The sequence below is a fragment of the Glycine soja genome, chromosome 11 (assembly GCF_004193775.1).
Source record: "Glycine soja cultivar W05 chromosome 11, ASM419377v2, whole genome shotgun sequence".
Classification (NCBI taxonomy): domain Eukaryota; kingdom Viridiplantae; phylum Streptophyta; class Magnoliopsida; order Fabales; family Fabaceae; genus Glycine; species Glycine soja.
The window spans coordinates 47,109,340-47,134,807 of record NC_041012.1 but is presented as its reverse complement, the minus strand read 5'-3'; the positions used below and the strand labels follow the sequence as shown (position 1 = coordinate 47,134,807).

At 28.3% G+C, this 25,468-nt stretch overlaps 3 protein-coding genes and 1 pseudogene across 3 annotated transcripts; 2 read left to right on the top strand and 2 right to left on the bottom strand.

Moving 5' to 3' along the window:
- The first annotated feature begins 3,712 nt into the window (after nucleotides 1-3,712).
- Nucleotides 3,713-5,396, top strand: LOC114373360 (annotated as a pseudogene).
- Nucleotides 5,397-8,596: 3,200 nt separating this feature from the next.
- Nucleotides 8,597-11,424, top strand: LOC114375351 (proton pump-interactor 1-like). The gene is made up of 8 exons (XM_028333128.1): nucleotides 8,597-8,671; nucleotides 9,003-9,300; nucleotides 9,567-9,758; nucleotides 10,060-10,185; nucleotides 10,306-10,467; nucleotides 10,554-10,748; nucleotides 11,003-11,101; nucleotides 11,204-11,424. Exons 1-8 carry the CDS (start codon nucleotides 8,667-8,669, stop codon nucleotides 11,336-11,338), a joined length of 1,212 nt encoding a protein of 403 aa, XP_028188929.1. The 5' UTR covers nucleotides 8,597-8,666; the 3' UTR covers nucleotides 11,339-11,424.
- Nucleotides 11,357-15,557, bottom strand: LOC114375350 (O-acyltransferase WSD1-like). The gene is made up of 5 exons (XM_028333127.1): nucleotides 15,318-15,557; nucleotides 14,610-15,179; nucleotides 13,602-13,955; nucleotides 11,985-12,122; nucleotides 11,357-11,825 (listed from the first exon to the last, which is right to left on the bottom strand). Exons 1-5 carry the CDS (start codon nucleotides 15,501-15,503, stop codon nucleotides 11,667-11,669), a joined length of 1,407 nt encoding a protein of 468 aa, XP_028188928.1. The 5' UTR covers nucleotides 15,504-15,557; the 3' UTR covers nucleotides 11,357-11,666.
- A 4,466-nt stretch (nucleotides 15,558-20,023) lies between these two features.
- Nucleotides 20,024-21,433, bottom strand: LOC114373359 (early nodulin-like protein 2). Its single transcript, XM_028330832.1, has 2 exons — nucleotides 21,241-21,433; nucleotides 20,024-20,614 (listed from the first exon to the last, which is right to left on the bottom strand). The coding sequence occupies exons 1-2, from the start codon at nucleotides 21,431-21,433 to the stop codon at nucleotides 20,199-20,201; spliced, it is 609 nt and encodes a 202-aa protein (XP_028186633.1). The 3' UTR covers nucleotides 20,024-20,198.
- Nucleotides 21,434-25,468: the final 4,035 nt, after the last annotated feature.

Genomic DNA, 25,468 nt, shown 5'->3' with positions numbered 1-25,468 from the left:
TAATTAAAAATCATATAAAAATATATTCAAATTTTTATTCAGATAAATGGATTTACCCGTAATTCACTAACCAAACTCAATTAACTTGCGTATTAAACGGATCAATCCAAATAGGTCTCTTTTTCTCAATTGATGATTAATGACTTCTACAAAGTAATTAAACCTACAATTAACTTTTGTTTATGTAGTTAAGTTTTATTTGATCTATTCTCCTAGATGATTAAGCATTAAGTGTAGTTTCTGGTTAATGGTATAATTTTTCTTTTGCCCAGATTGGTCTTGGTGATTGATTACTCTCACATTTGAGGATTTCTAGCACTAGTTTGGTTACAGCTTTTGAACTGTATTTCTTGCTTATTAATTTGATTATATTTATTTTGTTTGATATATATGACTCATCTTAAGCTATAGATGGTTGGTTAATACGCATATTTTATAAGAGATATAAAATTGAGTTGGTGACGTAAGATAAAAAGAAAAAATGATATACTTTGTAGATTCAAATCTTCCACAAATAAAAAATAATAAAATAACAATTAATATTTTTGATAAAAAAATATGTGTATCTTTCATCTTGTGGCAGATGTTGTTGTTAATTAGTTATTTAAGAATAGTTAGCTTGTTTATTTATTAGTTTAATTGGTTAATTTGCTAATCATTAGTTACTACTACTAATAAACTTCATAAATTAATCATGTATATATCACACTATATTTTATATTTTTATTTTCTTCATTTTTAATCAATTCTAATAAAACCTTGCTATTTTCCCTAACGTCTGTTCGTTCCATTTTATGCGATGTAAATTTTATTAGCATCGTGTACATCGTGTCCCTTGACCTCATAAAGAGCTTACTAAATTTGTTGGCATAGCAATTTCCAGGAAAGGAAGAGGAAAACTCTGTGATGAAAGTGAACGTCGAAATACTCTTGGCATTTTGCAAAGAAGCCTCATAACGTTTCGACATGAAAACGACAATTCGAAAAAGAGGCAGCGTATCAATTCGAATCAGCCATGGAAGTGAAGGGTTGAGTGGTCAATTATGAATGGACAAACTAATATGCAGACAGCTACATACCTACAAAAAATAAAGTCTTTCACGTCAAAATGGAAGTAGGATATTTAGTTTTTCTGGAATGATTGTTAAAAAATATTATTCATTACGGTTTAAATACTTTTTTTTTTCCATAACAATACAATGAGTTTAATATTTATATATTGATATTCTAAAATAATTTTATATTATCATTTAATTATAATTATTTTTTGTATAAATTTTAAAATAATTTTCATAAAAAATAATAATTTGTGATTAAATAATTATATGAAGATAGAAACAATTATTCTTGTCTATCCTATCTTTCTTTGTTTTTAGAGAGGAATGATTCCCTGGTCTGAGAATCGCCATTCACGCACTATTCCTCCTTAATTTGTTCAATGTTCGTTTTAAGTGAACAATCCAGGTAAACTTTCTTCTAGATTAACTCCTACTCGATGGAGACCATTCATTGAATTCATGTTATTAAGTCATCATTAAAATGGTCCCTACTCCCTAATTGCTTCGAAGCTGAGTTGTTTGACTTTTTGGCTTTTAGGGCGGCGAGTGTTCTCACGTAGCTGGAAAACATTTTATTTTACTACATAGTTGAAAAACATGAAAATTATTATTATTGGGGTCGGGGTCAAAGTAAAAATAAAGATATTTGATTGTAGAAATAGATAAAAGAAAAGGATTAAAATTTTATTCAGATACATGCATAAAAATAAGCCGAGAAAACCATGCACTACTAAAAAAGTGAGTAAATATTAATAATCACCGGACAAAGTTGGTTTCACACTAATACTCGCACGTAATGGTGTTTAAATCTAAATTAATATAAAATAAAAATAAAAAACTGTTCAAAAAATTGAAAACCAAACCAAATCATTTTTTCATTTGTTTTGATAATTTTTTTCTCAAATTGATTGATTCGATTACGATTTGTGTTTTTGAAATTGATTAAATCAAATCAAATCATAACACTTGTATTATTATTTATATTATTTTAATGTTATTCTTTTATGTATGTAGCAAGTTTTACAATTTTTTTAGTATTATATATAAAAAACTTATATAATGCATACTATACTATTTCTCTTTCATGATTTTTTTAATAATGTTTGATTTAAAATAGATGAAAATTTACCAATTTTTATTATAGAAGATTTAACATATTAATAAATTTGATAGGTTGTTATCAACAATTTTTTTAGTTTAATTTTATTTAAAATATGAAAAGAAAGTATATAAAATTTAATAAATTAAATAATATTTTAGTAAAAATCATAAAAACTAAACCAAATCAAATCATAAAATATTGATTTGATTTAAATTTTATTTTAAATAAAAATTAAACCAAACAAAATCACATATTTTTTAAGTTTAATTTAGGTAACTTTTCGATAAAAAATTAAAATAAATTGAGCCACAAACACTACTAGGGAGAAAATAAAAAAGTTACACACACGTTTTAATTTTTTTTAAACTACAGTTCTAACTGTTTTTATGACTTCACTTATTTTTTTTATTTATGACTTTTAAGTCATCAGATATTTTTTTTATAACTTTTAAGTCGTTTATAGTTTATTTAATGTAAATAATTTTTTTAACTTAATTATGTAATCAATAAATTTTTTATTTTTACTTTTTTTAGTTTTATTTAATATTATATATATTTTTATATGGTTTTATTTAATTTCTTATATGTTTTTTGAATATTGTTTCATTTAAGATTTTATATATGTTTTTAATAATTTTTTTATTTAATATATTTTATTTATTTAATATTTTTTATGTTTTCCCTAATGTTAAGAATTTTTATTTGTTTTATAAATAAAATAAAATAATGCAAAAGTATAAAAATATCTTAATTTACAATATCATTGATCATCACCATCATCAATTACATTTCTTAATTTAATTCTTTTGTATTATTTTTTTAATTTATAAAATAAATAAAATTCTTAACATTAGTAAAAAAAATATAAAAAATAAGAAAAAAAATCAAATATAAAAATATATTAAATAAAATAACATACAATTTTTTTTTAAATAAAACCATTTAAAAAATATATAAATATACTAAATAAAAAATATTTGGAAAATATATAAAATATTAAATAAAATCATATAAAAATATATAGAAAATATTAAATAAAACTAAAAAAACATTTATTTATTAAATAATTAAATCAAAAAATTATTTATAATTTAACAAAATAGGAAAAGTTAGAATCGTAAATTTACGACTTTTATATATAAAAAAAAAAAAAAAACAAACAACTTTAAATCATAACAAAGGAACTTACATGAAAAAAATTAAAAAAATGTAACTTAAAAATATTTACGGCGAATTCCGTTAAATAAAAATAAAAGTCGTAACATTAATTATAATTTTCAATTAAAAATTTATAAAAAATGTTACTACTTACCCCACCCAAATGATAATATAGAAAAAAAAACCTTAAATCGTTTTGCCCAAATGTGAATATAAACTTTTAACTTCGCCGCAACGAGTCCCACCTCAAGCATACGCCAAAACCTGCGAAGTGACGTTTATGTTTTTCACTGAATCATATAACAACATTATTATTATGTCTAAGTACTATAAATAGTTAAATACATAATTGTCTTATCATCAGAATCCTAAGAATTTCAATATTAATTGTCAAATGGATCAACAACAACGGGGAAGCCAACCTACCAAAGTCGAAAGAAAGATTGTGGAGAGAAACAGGAGAAACCAGATGAAGATCAACCTCCATTCCAAACTCTACTCTATTCTTCCTAGCTATAATCCCAAGGTCTGCTTTCTCTCTTTCTCTCCATATATATGCATTGCATGCATGGAAGGAAATCACGTAACTGTTTGTCTTTTCTTCTTTTTTCTTTGTGAAAACAAAATATATATATAGGAGTGGTCGAAGGATTTGTGAGACCTAAAACAAATTTAAGAATGAGATTTTTTATTTACTCATAAGATAATTTATTAAAATTATCATTCTTTAATTTAAAATTAATTTTTTAGACTTTTTGTATTGTAAAATTATCCATTAAATTGTGAAAGTGAAATCATAATCAAATAAACTAAAGAAGCAGGTGAAAACACAAAAATATAAGAGACGATAAAAAAAGAAGAATTAGAATTGAATAGGAAGATAATATAAATAAAAAAAAATTAAGTTTCTTTAACTATTAACTATTAATTTTTTTTCTAAACTAAATTTCTTATTTCAAATATAATTTTACAATAAATATTTTTAGGTATATTAGTACTAAAAAAAATTTTAAGTCATTTTTTTTTTGGTTTAAAGTCCTTACTTGTGCTGCTCTATATATATATATAAAGAGAGAAATTTGCATACAGTTGCAATGATATGACAAAATCTTTGTAAAAAATTGTGGACAGATTAACGTGTGTAGCTACTTACAATGCAGCAAAGGTTTTCAGCCGTAGAGTCAAAGTTTTAAGAGTCATGGCAATGTATTACATATTAATCGCATATATGTATAATTTTCCACAATATTAAAGATCAGAGATCAAAATTACAAATTTACAATCACAACTGCCAAAATCTTGGATACAACTATAAAGCCTTAAAATACTTGATATTGTATTGCAATTACAAGGATGGATCACAATTTAAAATTAATCATGAATATATATATTAATATGATGTAATATTTTTGTTTAATTCAGGTAACGAAACGATCGATTGCCTGATCAAGTAGATGAAGCAAGAAACTATATCAAAAGCTTAGAAACAAAAGTGAAGATGGCGCAGGAGAAGAAAGAAAGGTTAATGGAAAGGAAGAGAACTCGTAGTGGCTGCTCGAGTGCTTCTGAAGTACATGGAAGCCTAAAACCGCCTAAAATTGAGATTCATGAAACGGGTTCTTCGCTTGAAGTCATTCTAACATGTGGGGTCGATGAGCAGTTCATTTTTTGTGAAACTATTCGAATATTGCATGAATTCAATGGCTGGAGATTCAGTGCTTCATTTTGTGCGAGGGGAGGTATATATATATATATGTATTATTATATATTAAAATTAATGTTCTGCGAAAAATTCAATTAGCCCATACATATTGAGAAATTTATAAACATTTTGCTCTCTTTGCTTGTACTTGATACAGGTTAGGCAATTTTTGTTTCAATTTGGAGCGACCAATGTGAGTGAGAGACTGAAAAAGTTTATATACGGATCCATCAGTGATGTGGAAATAGAGCCTCAATTGTGGGATTTTGAAATGGGTACTGAGGTGTGGGAGCTTCTAGGTCCTATAATAGACGACGGTTTAATTATCACCAATTCTGTTGTAAAAGAAGGAGAGATTAACATCAGCAACAATTAAGGCTAGGGTAATGCTCTGATATGTAAGAATACAGTATTGTTCTATATTAAGTGCATGACAGTATTGGCCCTAATAATTATATTTCCCAACAAAATTAATGGCATAAACAGCATTTTTCCCCCTCTTTCCTCTATTTCAAACATCGTATTAGGTGTCAATATTTAATTATCATCATCAGATTTCCAAATTAAGTACATTAACTACCAGTTCTCGTTGTTTTTTACTTTAGTTTTAAACTTTAATCAGTACTGTTTTAGAACCCAAACAACCCACCTAAAATTAATATAGGACTCTCGATCTTAATTATATTAGCTATCCAATAAAGAGATGCTATGAACTCAGTCTCAAAGACTAAGGCTTATAATATCAATCATGCATCTCATCACTAGCTATATATCATAAACAAATATCTATGAATATTTTTGGTTCAAACCTCGAAGAATGAAACTACTATATGCTCGAGTTAGTACTACCTATATATCCTGAAAGAGTGACAGGTGATGCCAAACATGCTAGAGTTTTGTAAAATTTGGATTTTCATTCATTAATTTCATTTGTCAACAAATAATAACAACATAATATATATATATATATATATATATATATATATATATATATATATATATATATATATATCGAGGTGGTGATGATATCGACAATGATAACGATGATTATCATGATGATAGTGATAATAACAACAATTATGATGATAATTTGTTATGGTAGTTATAATAAGGACAATGACAATAATAAAAATCATGATAACAGTGATGGTGATGATTGATAATGGTAACATAATTATAGTGATAATTATAAAAGTGGTCATAGTGGTGGTAACAATAATTATAATGATGATGAGTTAATTAAAATATTTTAGGAAATGATAATTAAATTTTTTATATATTTATATATTGTTTGATTAATTTTTTTTAGAGATTTAATGATATTTTAAATTTTAAATATTTTAATCTCAATCCTTTGTTATTTTTTAATCTTAATCCGGTGATTATTATTAATTATTTTTATATTCTCACAAAAGTTGTATTATATATATATATATAGTGTTCACTGGTTCACTAAAAAAAACACATACATATTTTTCTTCTAAAAAATAAAGCATGACATATACTATTGTTGTTGCTACTGCATGCTCCTCTACATGCTTACTACTACTATTACTGCTGCTGCCAGTAATTTCATACTCGAGATAGAGAAATAAAAAGTAAAACTTAATAAGACAAATTAATATGCAATTTCAACAAAAATGGTTCGAGCTTATTAATGATGCCACAAGAGATATATAATAACAAGTGATATAATCAAACTACATATCTCATTTAGAACAATAAACAATGCACTATCTCAAACTCTCACTAACCTAAAACATCAAAATGTTTAGGTTAAATTAGTTCCTCTATTTTTTTTTTTGATAGGATCCTCTAGGTTTTTTCAAATTTAATTAAATCCTTTAATTTTTAAAATAAATTCAATTAAGTCTTGACCATCAATTCTATCTAAATTGCTAACAACATTTGATTACAAGGAGACGTTCATAACCTAATTAAACTTATTTTGAAAATGAAAAATATTAATCAGTGTCTTTATAAAATATTAGTCAAAAAACTAAAAGAAAAAATATTTTTATTGAAATGTGTAAAATTATATTATTTATGATTTTTTTATACTCTCATATGATTTCACAAAAAAATAAATTTTCCTTAATTTTAGTTTCTTAATCAATGTCTTAAAGACACTGGTTAATAAAATACTTTAAAATTTAGATGACCTAATTAAACCTGAAGAAAAAAAATTAGAGAATCAAATCATAAAAAATAAATTAGAGAAAAAGAAAACTAATCTGACCATAGACTTAAACGAACTCATATAGGCTGCAAAATTCTAAAAAAATATCTAATAGTTAAGTCTTTAGTTAGTCGTTTTACAAATATAAACTTTATAGCAATGTCCTTAATTCAAATATGAAACTCAATAATTTTTGCTGTGTCTATTTCACACTCTTTCAAGAATCCGCATTCCTCTTGTCATAAAAAAATTAAGTCAATTTAATATTTAAGGGTCGAGTTTAATTTTTAGGTATTGTTAGTGTAAATTTTTTACAGTAAAAAATTATGATTAATATAATTCTTAAATTAGATTATTATATAATCTAACAGATTTACTATACAGTCAATTTGTAATGGGATGATAATATAAAACATTGCATATATTATTCTACCTAAATATAGGAATAACGATCTGTTGTGTCAACTTTGGCAACGTATTGTTTCATTTTCATATATTGAATATACTAATTAACCAAACCTTTGTTTTGTATTGTTCTAACTTATGAGTCTTTCCCCGTATGCAATGCATTTTCTTTTTCTAATTTTAAAATCATATTTTGGTACGGAAAGTAAGGGAGAAGAAACACAAAATGAAGAAATTAACATCGTGTGAACAAACAGAATTGAAGATTACCAGGTGGTAAATATCACAAGTCTTGAGCAATATTAATAGTCTTTAAACCCCGTCACGCCCTTAATGCCACTTTCTTGGGAAGGAAACTCCCAAAATAAGATTCCTAAGAAAGTGTACAAAATATGTAGTTGTATTTACTTGTATATTATGCAATATTCTTAAGAATAATATTCATCATGAATTACTTTAAGAAAAAAAAAACTTTATACATAATTATCGTATGCGAGAGTTTTATTCTTACTTATAACGATGGGGAAGTTTTATTATATATTCCCACTTATTAATAAATTAATATTTCCAACAATCTTTTATTTTCAAGAAATTAAATATATTTATTCTTTATTATTAAATATGAGAAAATTTTATTTTTGTGTCACTTTCTCAAAAATATTTAAAATTTCTTATACCAAACCGTCAAATTGTGTTCTAGCTAGAAGTAAATATTGTCGCTCTTTATTTAAACCCCCACTACCTGTATCTTAGATGACTACAGTTGCAAGGCATCCAATATTAATAGAGTCAAAAGTTTATTAAAAAAAGAAAGTCAAAAGTTTGGCTGTTGGAGATTTTATTTCGTAAAGAAGTTTATAATTTATATTAATTTGAGAAGGGATAAGTAATACAAGAACATTGAGATGTTGATTTTTCTTGGCGTGGGGTGCAAGTGCCTTGACCACATGTAGCTAATAGTACTTAAATGGCCAGGAGCACCACTTCAAGTCCTTATCAGCTTTTGTATCCATAAAATCAATTATCCATTGAAAGTCCTGAGAAGTGAAAGCCAAATCCCTCATGAGGTGAGTCTCTTTCCTGTGAGTAATGTTGCTTTTCATTAAGAATCATGATTTTTTTACAGCATCTTTGTAGAAATTGAGAAGTCTTTAGTTCAATGATATATACTTTTTTTCATCTCTAGTACACTTTTATTTAGGACAATTCTTTTTTTTTTTATCTGTCGAAATTAAATTCTGATATCAGGATGTTCACAGTAACTCATACACACTGAGGTATGTTCGTTTAGTATTTAGAGCAAATTAATAAAGCTATTCTTGACACTTTGCCAAGTTTAGTTAAACTTCTTTAGGATTAACCATAAGTTACCTTTAACCTTTATTACATCTAAACCAGGAAACCTAACATCATGGAGGAAATGGAAAGTATGTCAGATCCAAACCCATCACTGGAAAGTGATGAACAAAACGATTTCTTCCCAAGTAGTGAGTTTGAACTGGGACCAGAACTTGATGGAAGAACACATCTCATTGACGATTCTGGGCATGTTTCCAAACTCGTTCATCGGTTCTACTTTGTCAAGCATTGGCCAACAGACCCCTATTCAATATCTTTAATAAAAAAGAAAGAGAGCGTGATTGAGAAAATGAATCAGGATATTCGTGAAATGAATGAAAGGATGGAAGAAAAAATGGTATGAAAGAAGGACAAAATTTAGATGCAATTTTTTAAAGTGTTTTTTGTGCAGTTTTTCAATCAGAATATTAATTTTATCTTAGTAATTCACATAATAAAAGATTTTCATTAAAAGTCAACATAAATTATTAAGATAAAGCTCTAATTCTTATTCTTATTAGAAAGTCAACATCAAAGAATTAGTATACATTCCTGATCGTTGTCTTCTATGCGTGTTTGTGGAGATAACAATGATGTCAACAAATTTATTCTGTTTTGTAACAGTCAGAAAGGAACCATATATGCTTTAGGTTGGAACACTTAAGACATTGGCAAAGGGAATGGAGAAACTGTATGGACAGAAAAGGGAAGATACTAAACCAGTTGCATGTCGCTCTTGATGATTTGTGTTTTGTAAGCCACTCACCAACGACAACATCTAACAAGACATGCTTTATGGGGGAGCTTGACAATCATGTAGGAATAATTAATAAATCCATTTACACACTACAAGTAAAAAATTATGCAATCTCGATCAATCTGTATATGATAGGTTGTTAACTCTTTTTCAGAAATTATTACATAGTTTGGGACTGTATTTTTTTTTTGTCACAATTTCCATATGATATTTATATATAATCACATTTTCAATTTACAAAAAAGAGTCAACATATCATATAAAGATTGACCGGATTCCAGTCTTTGTTCATGTGATAATTTCTTGTACGTCACCTTCTTGTTCTGATTTTCTACTCTTGATGACAATGCATATGTGCAGATGCTGATTTCCTTGATGCTACACGGGAACAAAAATTTTGCGGAGGAAAAACAAATTCTGAGGAATGTAAACATTCAAGAGAGAGATGGTGCTTCATTTAAGTCACTAGAAATGCTTAAGGAAACTGTAATTTAAAGAACATTCCATTTTTCTTCCAACAAATATCTTTTACTAAAATAAGTATTGAAGTTGGGGCATTCCTTTAGTACTTATGGTTCTTCTTGGAATGTTGAACACTTGAAACAGGTTAGATGCAATGATTACTTGAATAACTGGCAGAAGCTCCTGAGAGAAATTGAACAATTCGAAATCCAATGCCAAAGAGCTTCTGGTTCTGGTAATGCTTATGTGAAGGGAAAGATTTCAAACTCTGAATCCTTGAGAAAAACTATAAAGGATGAAATTAAGGTAGTTTATAATTAGCTTTGACTTGAAAGAAACTTGTTTGTGTCATAAAGGTGTTACCTCTGACAAATATTTTCCATTTTCCCTAGCATTTATGTGATGACTCTTCGGAAAACAAAAGAAAAATGATAGCACCTGGAATCGAAGTTATGCATTCAGAAAAAGAATTAGAGGCCATAGACAGGCTAATAAATTCTCTGGAAACAAAGTTGACAGAGAGGCGCCAGAAAAAGGGTCAAGCATATCAATCAATTTCAAAATTGAAAGAGTTTCATGATGGGGAGGTATGGTGTTAATATAGACACATTAATCTATGCCTTGAATATCCTGTAACATTTTACATAAGCCAATGTAATCCGCATATTTTTACCTTTATATATAACAATATGATCAGAATTTAGGTAGAAAAGGAAGTCCGTATCTCTGATTGAAATTTTAAGTTAGTTCTATTGGTTAGTATTACCTATGAAGCTTCTCCATAAATGTAAAGTTTGTTTTCTTAAACAATTTATCTTATATGTTAGCTCGCTAATTTCAGGTTATCCACTATTACCAGTATAGTTCGCTCATTAATAAAGTCCATCAGCTGGCTAAAGAGAAAGATGTAGCAGCCCTTGATGAATTCTCACGTTCAGAGGTTGGTATACTATTATTGTATTCCCAATATGTTATTGCATTATATATGCTTATTCAAACAAGCTTTTGTTTGATTGTGCATTGGTTGCTTTTGACGTGTTAGGTTAGAAAATTTATGTTGGAATGGAACAGTAATAAAGCTTTCCGAGAAGATTATGAGAAGAAAGTTGTGCAATCACTCGAGAGACGACAACTAAGCAGCGATGGGCGAAGGAGACAGGATAAAAACAGTACATAATTCACAATACATTTGCAGTAAAAAAGAAGTCACCATACATTTCCTCTTAAAAAAAAACACCATACATTTATTATTGTCACACGTCACACCAATTTTTTTTCCTACTCCTTTCACACCAGAGAAAAGGGTAAATTACTGTTTTTCAATCTGCAACACTCTTTTTCTCTTAAACGCAACCAAGACGGCGTTTTTATTGAAACCAAGATCGGTAGGACGATAATAAACCTTTTTTTTAAGAACGACATCAAACCTATGTAGGCTATAAAACATATATTTCAAATTAAATACGCGACAACATTGTAGTACGAGATGACTTCCATGCTTTGATCTATAATCTAGTTTTCGCAACATTTTTTGCTGCTTTCAGTATCATCTCCAGAGAGGTTTCGAAACATGACTTGAGCTGGTATTCGTCTATGAAGCCTTCCTCTACTCCAAATCCAACTCGCAAATATCCCATGTAACTTGTTATAGTCACTGTGATGCTCTGTAAGCCAATTAGAAGAAATATATCGCTACATCAGTATTACTATATATAGGCAGTAAATTTACATATAACAAGTGCTTAATCATGCACTAAATTTTATTATAATGTGTTTGACAACAAGGAACATGAACAACAAGATCATGAGATCTGCGCACACACCTGAGATAAACCAACAGTCATGAAGTATAAGCCTTTGATAGGATGGTTAGCCAAAGCCACTTTTTCCATTGGTCCAACCATGTGTGAGATGCTTAAACTTGTATTATTCAATATCTTGTACACGTAGTTTGTAGCAGCCTGCAACACCAAGTAATACAAAAAATGACAAATTTTTGTTATCAGTGATTTTAACTAAATAAAAAAAATATAGAAGTTATAAAGTTATAAGGTTGGTTTAGTCCGAGCTCGGCCCTCAAGTTTTTTCTGATGGGATCGCTCAAGGCCCATAACTAAAAGGGCCTAAAATTTTCTAGATAGTTATAGAGTGAGGAGGAGAAAAAAATTCAATTCCTTTTAGTGACAACTCTATCTTGTTTGCTTTTTTAAAACTCCTTTAATTCTTAAGTATTAACTTTTAAAAGCATTAAAGTTAAAAAAATTAATTTTTACAAAAAATAAATCTTTATTCGCTTGTAATATTTTATATTTGTATGTATTGATGAGTGGATGAAATATTTTTTATATAATAAAATGTGAGTTCAATAGTCATGCACTAATGTTATAAAATGATTTTATAATATTATTCAATTACAAATAATTTTTGATATAACTTTGAGGATAATTATCATAAAAGTAAATAAATTTATATGAGGTAATCTAAATGCTCCCGAGTAAAAATGGAATTAAGTAATCTCATCCTAAGTGGCTTAATGAAATTACATAAAATTTTTTGCATAAAAAAATCTAAACAAATGGGTGCAATTTTATTGAGGTGCATAGTATGAGGTTGTTTAATCACATTTGTAGCTGGAGTTAGTTAAACAATTCAATTTATCATATATGTTGGATTGAGATTAAATGATATTATAAAATTATTTCATAATCTTAGTGCATAACCTATTATTTCATAAATTAAAATATATTATTTTTAATGAAATTGTGTTTATATTTTTATGAAATATATTATTATCATGTTTGTACAAAAGGAGCCGTGTCTATTATTTAGCCATGGGCCCATAAAATGTAAAAGACTAGCTTTGGGCTTTTTGGTTGGAGGGAGTAGGGAGATAGAGAGGTTCTAAGTTCAAATACATCTTACAAAATGAAAACTAATAACTAATATTGGACAATAAAAAAATTAAATGAAAATATGGCTTAATTGCATTTTTACCTCCTGACTTTTTTTATTTATTATTATTGTACTTTTTATTCCTAATTTATTATTTTTTAACAAATTTTAATCATAACTTTTTAATTTTTGGACAAATTTTATTCCTAATTTCTTATCTTTTGGCAAATTTTACCTTCAACTTTTTATGCTTATTAATAGATAAATGATGAGATAAAATTCGTAAAATTCTAAAAAGTTGAGAATAAAATATACTAAATTAAAAAATTAGGATAAAATTCATCAAATATTAAAAAAAATTGGAAATAAAAAATACAATTAACATAACCTACAACATAAATTCACCTTAATTTTTAGCTTATCTTACTTGTAAACCAGAAAGAATATTAAAAGACTATAATTTGTTAATTAGTTCGTAAAAATTACTAGTTTTTTTTTCAGCTCGTAAAAATTACTAGTAATAATAGAAAAATCATGATCCTTCAGACCTGTGGGCCTCTGATTTTGTTCAACAAGCGCAAAAGCACTCCGGTCAACGGTACGGCCAAAGAATTTCTCTTCCTGTTGATATTTTTGTTGGCTTCTAACACATACTCAAGTGGGTTCAAGTAATTGGTATCACTTAACATAGGCATGGGAACATGCATGAAGTGGAATCTATTCCCCCAAGGTGCCTCGGAATTGGTATGATCCATCATCTCCGCAGATTTGTAAGCTCTAATTTTCCTGGTATTGAGCAGCACCAATGCTGTACTCTCTGCTCTGCTTGATTTATGGTTCTTTGCACTCATGTATAGTTGAATGCCAAGGAAAATTACCCCAACCAAGACATCATTTACGCTCTACAATTAACAGGGAAATTAAATTAAATTAATTAATGATATATTTTTTCGAAGAAATACTACATACATCACGAGTTTATATTGTTTTTAAAATTTTGGGCAAGAAAAGGACCAGTTACGAAAGAAAAAAACAAATTGTCAGCTTATTACTTTTATTTCAGATCTTGGCCATGTAACATCATATAAATCATCGCAAAACAAAAATATCCTACTAAAATATATGTTTTTTTAAAATTATCTTATTGATGTAAAGATGATTAATGTTAGTGTACATGGGAATTGAGCTCAAATTGATTCAAACTAACAAAGTATAAGTTATTAAAATAAAATATCAACCAAAATTTCCTTATATGTTTATTTTTAAAAAAATTGTTACGTATTACAAAAAAAAAAACTTAATAGTCACAAAAATTATAAATAGTGACAAAAAAATTGTCAATAATGTTTTAACTTCTTGTAATATACTTAATCTTATTTAAAATAAAGGTGAAGGAAATGTTGAAAGGGAATTTAAATTTATTGATAATATATCTTATTTTAATGCTCAAAAAGGTCTGTGTAATTAAAGGCAAAAAAAAATCACTGATACCATTCTTCTAATTGAAACGTTCAAAGTGACATTTAAAGCATAAAAAACAATTACGTTGAACGTACCACTTTGAGTTTATCTTTAACTTCTTTGATGTTACCCAGAGAGAGAGAAACATCTGTGACACTCATAGGTCGAAACCCTACATCTTTATGACCTGACCTTATTGGTGTTTGATCATCTGGAATCAGGCTATCTTTTAACAGACTCCATCCAAAATCGAATGCACTCTTAAACACCATAGAGACAGTTTGAGGTAATAATTTTGGCATGATTTTGGTACTTTTTGATTCCACTGATCGGCTCGAAGGAAATTTTATAGGAACAGAAGGATTCTCAGCATTTTGCACGCATGAAAGCAAAGTTGTCATGAAAGAGTAGCCATCTCCAAGTGCATGATGGAGCTTAAATATAAAAGTTCCCGCAGCATTGCTTGTTGGATACTTGAATATATGCATTTCCCAAAGCGGTTTATCTAGTGGTAACTGTTCCATAGCTATTTTTGACATGTATTCATCAAGACACTCGTCGTATAATTTGAGTGGCATGGCATATGTAAATGTAGGAATCTTGATGTGTTCCTTCACATTAACATCAACTTGTTTCCATCCTTTGTTTCCCTTCTTGTCCATAACCTGTTCAATAATACAAAATAATCATTTTTTTTAATGAGAAAAATAGTTATGTGTCGATCCAATCAGACAAGTACGTAATAATAACACACACACACACACATATATATATATATATGTTTCAATTTAAATTATACGTACCAAGATAGAAGAGAAGCGCGTGGAGATGGGAAGGAACGCGTTCTTAAGCAGAGGTTCGGCTCTTGAATCATCAATGGGAATCTCAGATTCAAGAACACCAAGAACGAATACGTTTATCAAAGAGCTGCTCAAGTAATCTGCCATAGGACTCAGAGGCGTTGGAACAACTTCCTCAAAGCAGTTCATTTTTTCTTCTCAGTAATTTGTTTTTTTTTAGCTAATTAGTCTGCAAAACATGGAAAGCACGAGTAGGTTTCAGAGTTACGTTTCGCAGTGGCATTTATAAGCATGCCCTCAACAAACATTTGATGTGACAGTAGTAATAAGTGCCTGTTGTGTTCAAGAAAATAAACTATAGGGGTGAATTCTATTTATATATAGAATATTTTTGCACAAACACATGAAGAAGTGAAAGAATCTATAAAGGATACAAATCATAAAATGAATAATTATAGGTGATTAATTAAATTTTTTGATAAAATTAATTTTTATAACATATAAAATTAGTTATCGGTAAAATTAATAAATATTTTATTTTTTTAATATATAATCGTATTGTTGTTTGTAAATGATATGATTATGTTAAAATAAAAAATAGACTTATTCAAAAATATAATCATTGAGGTAATACTACTAAACCCTTTTAAAAAAAAATCTTGAAATAGACTTATTCAAAATTTATTTGAAAAATATAGAATTTTACATTATGATGAAATCATAGGTTTAAGTGTTATATTATTCATATAGCAACTTTTTATAATATTTTTCTAATATTACTTTTTTAGTTTTTTTATCATGTCATTTATCTTCTTCTTTTTTGCAAAAGCTTATATAAATGTGTTGAAAGAAATATAAATACAATTTCTTTATATATATATTTGAAATGTTGGCAATAATTTCTCCATATAGTATTCGTGTTTGAACTTTGATGGAAATGACGGGTTTCATTCTCAAGCGGTTTGATGTTCAGCTTGCAGCTCGTAATCATGCAATTCACGTGCCAAAATAAAATTAAAAAAATTCTTATTTGGTACATACGGAACTTTTTTTCCACGAATTAACATGAAAGCCACAAGTTTTTAGTTGATTGAACAAAATAAATAAATACAAAACAATTTTGACAAAAATCATAAGTGTACGTATTACACGAATTTGTTAGTAAATTAAAGCATTTTCCTAAAATTAATCCCAGCATACTATTCATTCAAAATTTCGTTTGCAAGCAAGACGCTGATTGATTAAGCAAGAATATTTTTAGAAACTTTATTAAAACGGGATCCTTTTAAAATATATTATCAGTCTGAGGTTCTTTTCACTAAGTATACATAAAAACTGCCAAACAGACTAACGATTTTAGGTATCACGTAACATCCTATATAAGATTAAGGAAAGTTAATCCCAAGTCATGGGATTTACCTTATATTGTTTTTTTCTATTTTATGGGACTCTAGCTAATTCCCTATGATTAAGATTATATGAGTGTTTCTAAAACAAATCTTTAAAATAAGAAATAAAATAATAAATGTAACGTTTTTTATTATTTGTAGAGAACCCTTCATGACACAATGATTTGTTTAGTGACAATCAACTATTACAACTAAACCCAACAAATATTTCAACTTGTGGTGGAAATCATATGTATCAATTCGTTGGACTATTTCAACTTTTCTTTTATTAATTAATGCTGAACTATTACAACTAAACCCAACAAACATTGGTTTATATTTTAGTTTGAATCAGCGTTTAGTATATTATAAAATATAGTAAAATATAATGTGCTTACTACATGATTGAATAGGAATTGATTTGCGAGGTATATAATAGGTCCGATGTAGGTCCAATAGCTGTATAGATCTAGTATTAACTCTGGCCTCACAAACTTGCATTTTAGGCTGTGCTTGGTTTAAAAAAGAGATAATTTAAAAACTAGAATAAAAATAGTACTTTTTGTGTCCAAGAAAATAGTTTTTTTTTCTAAAAATTAAAGAAAATTATTTTTTTGCCTAAAAAATCATTTTTTTTTTTGCAAAAGAATTGATTTTACTACAACTAAGAAAAAAGAAATTTATAATTTTATTCTCTCCAAAATCACACAAATCAAACACATCCATATTTCTGTCTTGAATAACTTATTTCTCTCTTTGCGATCAATTAATGTATGAAAAATATTTTGAATGGTGGAGAACTGAAGTTTGTACAGTGGAATAGAGAATCCAATTCCTTAGACGTTCCTCAGTAGGATTTTGATTCCTTGCTGTTTAAACTAGAACCGCACGCTCGTTGAATGCGTGAAATGACTCTCAAAATCTCAACTACTCATAACAATTTAATGCTAATTTTGACTACTAGTTACTATATAGCTATCACAAGCTACAATGAATTTGATGAATGAGATAATGATCAGTGTTGATCGATTGTTACATATTTAATTCACGATATCGAATTTAAATTGTGAAAATACTGATATTTGTTTTAAATATTTCTTTTTTATATAAGAAAAGTTAGATAAGTTGAGTCTTGTTAATTCACTGCATCCGTCTTCATTTGTTCTTCTTGCTCATTTCAGTTTTATTTATTTTTAATATAGCTTGGGATGTGTTAGTGACAGGGCTTTGAAAGGTGCCACTCATGCAACCTTAATTTTAAAAAAAAAATCTAAAGAACTCACAAGAGTTAAGGTAACATCATGCTTAATAATAACTTACATAAGTATTTATAAATTATTTACCAATAAAATTTTTATATTAACAATACGAATTAAACACATATCTTTATATGATATGACTAGACTAAATTTAATTGGTTGGGTTAAATGTTTGATATGGAAAACTTTTGTCTGTTATCATTATTCTAAAATAAGATTATTATAAGTGATAAAAAAAATGAAACACCGTGTTTTAAAAATCACTTCGAGCGACAGCATACCGTGGCGGCAAGAGTTGTTGACCGAGAAATAGGTTAGAAATATATAATCTAATATGAAAGGTCTAAAATAAAATGATCCACCATATTAATTCAAGGATAGGATAGTGGGGCACTATAAACCACTTGCATCACTGGCTCACTACAATAAATAATATTCATAATTTTTGCAAGCAAAAATATGAACATCATTTGTACAATTCTTGAGATGTAGTATCTCAATTCCCTACAGAGTCAATAATTTGGCTTGTCTTCCCTAACATTTTAATTGTAACATCATGTTTCATTTGATATAGGGATAAAAAAAAAATGGATATGAAAAGTTCACAAATTTGCAATACACTTCCACACATAAAACTCAATCGTGAAATTTTCAGTACTATTTTCATTCCCATACCAAAACACAGCACAAACAACTAATTATTACAACAATATAAGTACTTTCTCATATTCTAAAGTAAAGCCTAAAACCTTTAAAAAAATAAAAAAAATTGCTAACTAGAAGTCTAGAACCGATACTACAACCATGTTGCCATATATAGTGATTTTACTCAATCTGTGAATCTAGCACAATGTGTAACGATGCTACAGCCACGACTATATGGATTAGCCTGTCCACGACGCTTACATGGGGCATTATTTTTCTTCAAAGCATCATTGCTTATGTACCTTCCTCTTCGAGCTAGGTTTCTTCTATTTATAGAAGACTCTTCATGGGAACACTCTCCCAACAAGCCGATTGTTAAATGTGCCATGATCAGGAAAACTTGAAAATTGCTTGTGTCCCCTATGCAAAATGGTATGTGATTCTGATGACTTAAACCCCATGACCAATGTGGTTACCCATGCATGTACTAGAAGAAGAAATGAGCTTAGGTTTAATAGAGAGGAAATGAGGTGATAACTAGTGAGAGAAGTAGGCTAATTACTTAGATTCTAACTTGATATTTTAGGTTAGTGTTACATGTGTTATGTTTATGTCCGTTTATTGCTCCTTATTTCTCTTTCCCTCGATAAATATACAATTTATGATTCATGAATATGAAATTTAAGTTTAAAAATTGTTTAGGTTGGTTTTGGTCTTAGAGTCAAATTCTTATTATACGAGATAAGATGATATCTAAACTAACTCAGAAATATTATGTTTGGTTGGTTGTGTTAACAGAGTTTTATTGTTTTTATTTTTTAGTTTGTTTGAAAAAATATTTTTACTAAAAATGTTTTAAACTAAACAGCCCCTTAGTGATTCTGTTATATGGTCTCAGGTCGTGTTAATGAATGATACCACGATGCTTCACAAAAGCAATTTTCTGCAAAGAAAAATAATAAAGTAAAATAAAATAAAATAGTTGTTTCATGGATTACTTGTAATCGTTTTGCGATTTGTACAATGATAACATCCCAAAATACAGGAATGGGTAACTCATGAGTTTCTGCAGGGACAACAATGGAGCTCAATGAGTTAAAATTTACCATTTACCATGATTAAAAGTTGATAATTACATAGATAAAAAGCGATAACTATATATAATCAATATTAAAAGTTAATATAAATTATTCTCTATTGTGTTTGCATAATCATTAACACGACCATTTGACATATAATTTTTCACATACATAAAAGCAATTACTGTAGTATTTTAGTTGTAGCTCTTTCATCTTCGACATTTAATGTCACTTTTTCCTTTCTCAAATTAACTATACTATTAACAGTTAAAATAAATCATGCGTTAATGTAAATTATAATCATATTCACTGATAAAAAGAAAAGATTATAATCATTCAAAAAGGTTTAAGGGGCATCACCATTGAACTAGAGCGACAAAAAAAAAGAAAGAGAGAGACAAAGTTAATACACCAAAACGCAAACGGCAACAAACTAATCAAAGTTCAGAGGCCCAAACAAAAGTCTCCAGAAACCAAATGGATCCAAAATCTACCAGAAAGGACCAATAGCAATCAAACTAGGCCAACTTGCTGAAGAGCAAACCCACCCCAAGTCCTCAACACTAACACCGAAAGCGACACCAATGCAACCCTTAAACCTCGTACGCTCGTAGAACCCGAATGTTTGGGCGGAGATGCCACCGGAGAATTTGGGCCTGACGGCCTATTTGCTATAGGTGCCTCAGCTTCCGGCTGAGAAGGGGGCTGACTATGTTCGTGTGTATTGGCCAAAACGACAACGATTAGCTTTTGACCACTTTGGCAGTTTTCAAGGTTGCCACTGATGAAGAAAAAAGGTCCTGGTTTGTCTAAAGTGAATAATGAATCACCCTCGTCCATCTTTTGTATGGGGTTGTTGGAGTTGCATGAATCGTAATCATCCTTGTTTACCACCAAAACCGAATCAGACCCTTTCTTGTACTTGAAATCTGCATTTCACCACCAAAAATAAATATATGATTAGGTAATAAAACATGGCCACTAATTGCAGATTAGGTGCCACTCAAATCACGATTCAAGAACTTGAAAAACCTAAAATAACTTTAAAAATGAGACATTTTATTTATTTATAAAATAGTTTATTAAAATTATTATTGTTTTATTTAAATTTAATTAAATATAAAAATAAAGAAAATAAAACTATTAACTATTAAATCTTTTTTTTTAAATAAAATTATGATATTTATGAAGAGTTGTTGCTCATTAATTATTACTTACGATATTAATAAAAAGATTAACGATTACTTATAATATTTTAATTAAAATTTATTTTCAAATATAATTTTATAATATTTTTTTAAAGTATATTAATATTAAAAAAAATCTGGAACCTTTTTTTTGGGTACAAGTTTGGGCCTTAAGTCGGTCCCTGCCACTCATAGCTAGATAAGTGTGTTGTATGAGAGCATGTAATATTAATATCATATGTTAATTTGGTTCGTTCGTAAGATCTGGTTTGTGCATGTAATTAAATTGAACAAAAATTGTAATGGTGTACACGTAGGTACGTGGTGTTTTAGGTTGAAACACAAGAGGGAATATTAGTTTGACTTACAGAGAGAGTCGTTGACGTGAAACCTGTTCCTCTGTGGCCAGTGAATGTAGTCTTCTGAAGGGTTGATGACCCAACCGTCTTTGCCACCAACGCGAAATGTGTAGGATGATGTTGAAGAGCCGAGAATGAAGATGGATATGATGGTCAAAGCAAAAAGGCCAAGAAACCCGTCATTGGAGTACCTCATTGCCATAGCTCAAAATGGAACTATAGCAGATGAACTGTATTGTACTATATATAATGAGGTGATTGTTACGATTCGATTAGATTATGGAATCCAAGTTGCGCATTCCAAGCTGAAGGCGTTATCGAAATTAAGATTATACTATTCATTTCTGTTTAACTGTTATCAAGGGTTTTTCAAATTCTGTTTTTTTTTAATATTTTTTAAACTATGTTAAAAAAAATTAAAAATTGTGATTTTTCCAAGAAAAAATATATTTAAAATTGTAAGGGAAATTTATTAGCATATTTTCTCAACTTATTATTTATTGTATTATTATATAAAATTTAGAAAATGTGAATTAAATTTTAAAATATCCGACATCCATACTCTATTTAAAAAATATTTGAACTATTCAAAAATAAAAAAAATAATAGTAACGTAAATTTATACCAGGATCATATTTTAATTTGATATAAAGATGGATTGTTTGAGAATATCTCATTACCTCATCTCACACTCGTACAAACAATATGTACCTCATATTATCTATAAGAGTTTAATATTTTTATTATGTTAAAAGTTTAATAATTATATTTTAACATTAACAGTATAAAAATATTTTATATTATCAATCAATCAAAATTTATAATTGAAATGAGTTTTAAAATACTTATAAAAGTAATAACATATAATACATGACGATTAGTGAATAACAATATAAAATTGTGTTTACTTTATTATCAGTATATAAAATATTATAGTATATTTTCTCTTAATTAAATAGATAACCAACTTGTCATTGGTTTAAATAAAACTAAACTTACATTTAAGTCTCTTGAATAAGATTTTAAGTTTAATTGTTGTGGTGGGAAAAAGTATCATTTTATATATATATATATATATATATATATATATATATATATATAAAGTGTTTTACATCATTATTACTAAGTATACGATAAGTTTGTTAAAACATGACTTCTAAAAAAACTTTACACTATATATCAATCTTTATTTAAAACCATGTGTGATAATTCAGAAAAAAAAATATAGATGGGTGATTACATTTTATGGACTGTACATTATAGAAGACCAATCCGATAAAAGGCACAAGATGTCATGCAGACTTTGTGGATTTAGCGACAAACTAAGCAAAAGCTGCTACAAGGGCCCCACTATTGCCAGGGCCTAAGTTGCTAGTTATACCCCAAGCAAGTAAAAAACCTAATTACCCCACATTTCCCAACCTCGTTTTGCAACTCTCTTACCCCTTTACCCTTTCTATCTTCTTCTCTCACTCTCGCTACCTCTCTCTTTTCTCCCTCTCTGACCCATCATTTTGCCATTTTCTGGATACCTAAGATTCTCCATCTTCCTCCCATTCATTGGAAACCCAACAATTTCTCTATCCTTTACCAATTTCACAGCTCACGTAAAATCCTTGAACTCCATGTTTTTTTACAAACATATGGAGGGCCATGGATTGTTGGCCCATGATTGTGTATTTGGTGAAAAAACTTGTTTTCATTGGGTAACGACCACCAAATACATAATGAAAACAAGGATTGTTGTGTATCTAGTATACATAACGAAAACAACTTGCTTTAGTTGTGTTATGGGATGTCTAGACTCTAGGGGATTTTCGTCCAAAAAAAATCTAAAAAGGTGGGGACCTCAAAATAGTCGATTGGGGGTGTCAATAGTTTTCCCTTGCTCCAATCATGGGCTTGGCATGTGTTTGAACTTTGGATGACCCGTTACAACAATCCAACTTAGGTTTTAAAAAGCACATTGGACTTTGTGCGGCAGCAAACTCACGGATAAAATAAGGTATTTATATCCTGCATTCCTATTGCATAGGACATTTTTTATTACATTCTCAAAAACTCATTTGGAAATATAAATTTACACTCAGAATAATGGACTTTTCAAAATATAATATACGCTAGCCATTAAATAAACACACACTTAATGCCTTAGGCTTTCTCTTTAGACAAGGGACTTATTTGTTCTTTAGTTAGAGACTAACTAGGTATTTTTGTTCCTTAAAAAAATAATACATTTTGTTATGATCACATTTTTATGAGAAAAATTATTATTCTAGGTCAAACTCTATGAGAAATAATGCCTTTTGTTGATATACTCTCTTGTTAGAATATTTTAACAACTCACGTCAAATTATTTGAAATAAAAATTCAACTATTTCTTTTGTGATAATGAATTTTAGGAATAATTGATGATTTAATGTTTATATTTTTAAAACTCATTTATTTTTCTCTTCCACTTATTTTCTCTCCTCTCCTTGGATATTTTTTAATTTTAATTTTAAAAATACAAACATAAATTAAGTGAGACAAGGGAAATGAGAGAGAATGAGCGGGGGAAAACCCAAATCCTTTGTTGCCTCTGCAAAGAAATTCTTTGCCAATTAGAAATATTTATATTTATCACATTCGCCTCCCCTTTCCTTTTTAGTTACTATTTCAATCAGTTGATTCAGATTTTGCAAGACTGTGGGCAGAGAGGATATGAGTTAGTCCATCATCACTCTTTCTATAATTCTATTCATTCATAGATCCAAAACCAAAAGAAAACGTCTATTCTAATTAATCTGGACTTTCTTACCATTATATTTTCTTTTTTCAATACAAAAATGGAAGTTCTCATTCTCTTCATGGAACAAATGAAAGAAAGATTTACATATTTCCAGATCAAAACAGAACTAAATAAAAAAAAGATATTCTCATTCTCTTCTTAATGCTATCGGACAACGACATCTTAACAATCGAATTACCTGCCTTATTGTTTGTTTCGTTTGGAATGATTAATATTAGTGACAACACTTAAATGTCAAGCTTTGAATGGAAGAATATCCCAACCTATGTTAGTAAGAGACTAATAGTATTTTTATGTACTTCTTGACATTCCCCCCCTTAACGTAATAATCAACAAGAAACAAACTTTCTTCTTACCAAAAAAAGAAGAAACAAACTTTCTGTTGTACCTCTATTTTTATTTTATTGGGGTAACCCAGTACTAGCTCTGATCACATCATCACCATCTGATGGGTTGCGTAAATGTTGATCAATTGACAAATACAAACACGTTATGTGATGTATAAAGTGTGAATATTTCATTTATAATAAGTTCAAGCGGGTGTTTTTCTTTTTGGTATGAATAATCATAGGCACAATCCTGAGAAGTTGAAACAAGAAACCATTATTATATAAGAAACAAAGACAGAAATAATTAAAGTATATAAATCAATACGGAACAAAGACCCGTGTAAAAAAAAACAGAGACAGAGATAATAAATCAAATATATATATATATATATATATATATATATATATATATATATAAACTACTTTTTAGGTGAACTACATATCTTGAGTGCACTTAAGATGAAACAAATTGATGTGCATCGCTAGACTTACTAGTATGGACATTTACTTTTTATTTGTGTTATCAAATTAACATTTTTTTGTTAATGCAAAATGATTCATATTATGATACATGATATCGAAAATATTATGATGGACAGTTAGCTTGTTCTATAAACTTCTAGTCTACTTTTCTGTTTTCAATATAATAATGTCATGAAACTAAGATTTGCTAATTATAATAAATATGTTTAATGTCTACTGTGAAAGATTATGATATAATTAGGTATGATAATCGGTGGGTCGAAGTTAGATTTTGCTTATCCTTCTTCTATCCCCGACTCTCTTTTCTCCGTCTCCATCTCTAAAACTTGATTGGGGTGTAAATTTACCCCATTCTTGTTTTCGATGGGGTTGGGTTTTAGCCGCCCGCCTTCAAAATGCGTATAAAATCTTATAAAAATATAATTTTTCATAGAATGAAAAAAAAAATAACAATCGCAACATATTTTTAGATGGTATATGACAACATAAAATCTAATTCGACAGTAACATAAAATTCAATCCAATAATTTTTTATTGATTTTAGTATGTTATATACATGCAAAAATATTTTTATAAATTAATTATTAACGGGACAAATTTGAATCGGATATTAACAATCTCATCCTTAATCCTG

Excerpts from the sequence above, each read along its gene's own strand:
- LOC114373359 (XM_028330832.1), bottom strand. The coding sequence starts at position 21,433 with ATGGCAATGAGGTACTCCAATGACGGGTTTCTTGGCCTTTTTGCTTTG. Across the intron at positions 20,615-21,240 it reads TCACGTCAACGACTCTCTCT|ATTTCAAGTACAAGAAAGGG; the intron begins GTAAGTCAAACT and ends GGTGAAATGCAG.
- LOC114375350 (XM_028333127.1), bottom strand. The coding sequence starts at position 15,503 with ATGAACTGCTTTGAGGAAGTTGTTCCAACGCCTCTGAGTCCTATGGCA. Across the intron at positions 15,180-15,317 it reads CGCGCTTCTCTTCTATCTTG|GTTATGGACAAGAAGGGAAA; the intron begins GTACGTATAATT and ends ATTATTGAACAG. Across the intron at positions 11,826-11,984 it reads TGACTGTTGGTTTATCTCAG|AGCATCACAGTGACTATAAC; the intron begins GTGTGTGCGCAG and ends ATTGGCTTACAG.
- LOC114375351 (XM_028333128.1), top strand. Across the intron at positions 10,468-10,553 it reads CTATAAAGGATGAAATTAAG|CATTTATGTGATGACTCTTC; the intron begins GTAGTTTATAAT and ends CATTTTCCCTAG. Across the intron at positions 11,102-11,203 it reads ATGAATTCTCACGTTCAGAG|GTTAGAAAATTTATGTTGGA; the intron begins GTTGGTATACTA and ends TTGACGTGTTAG.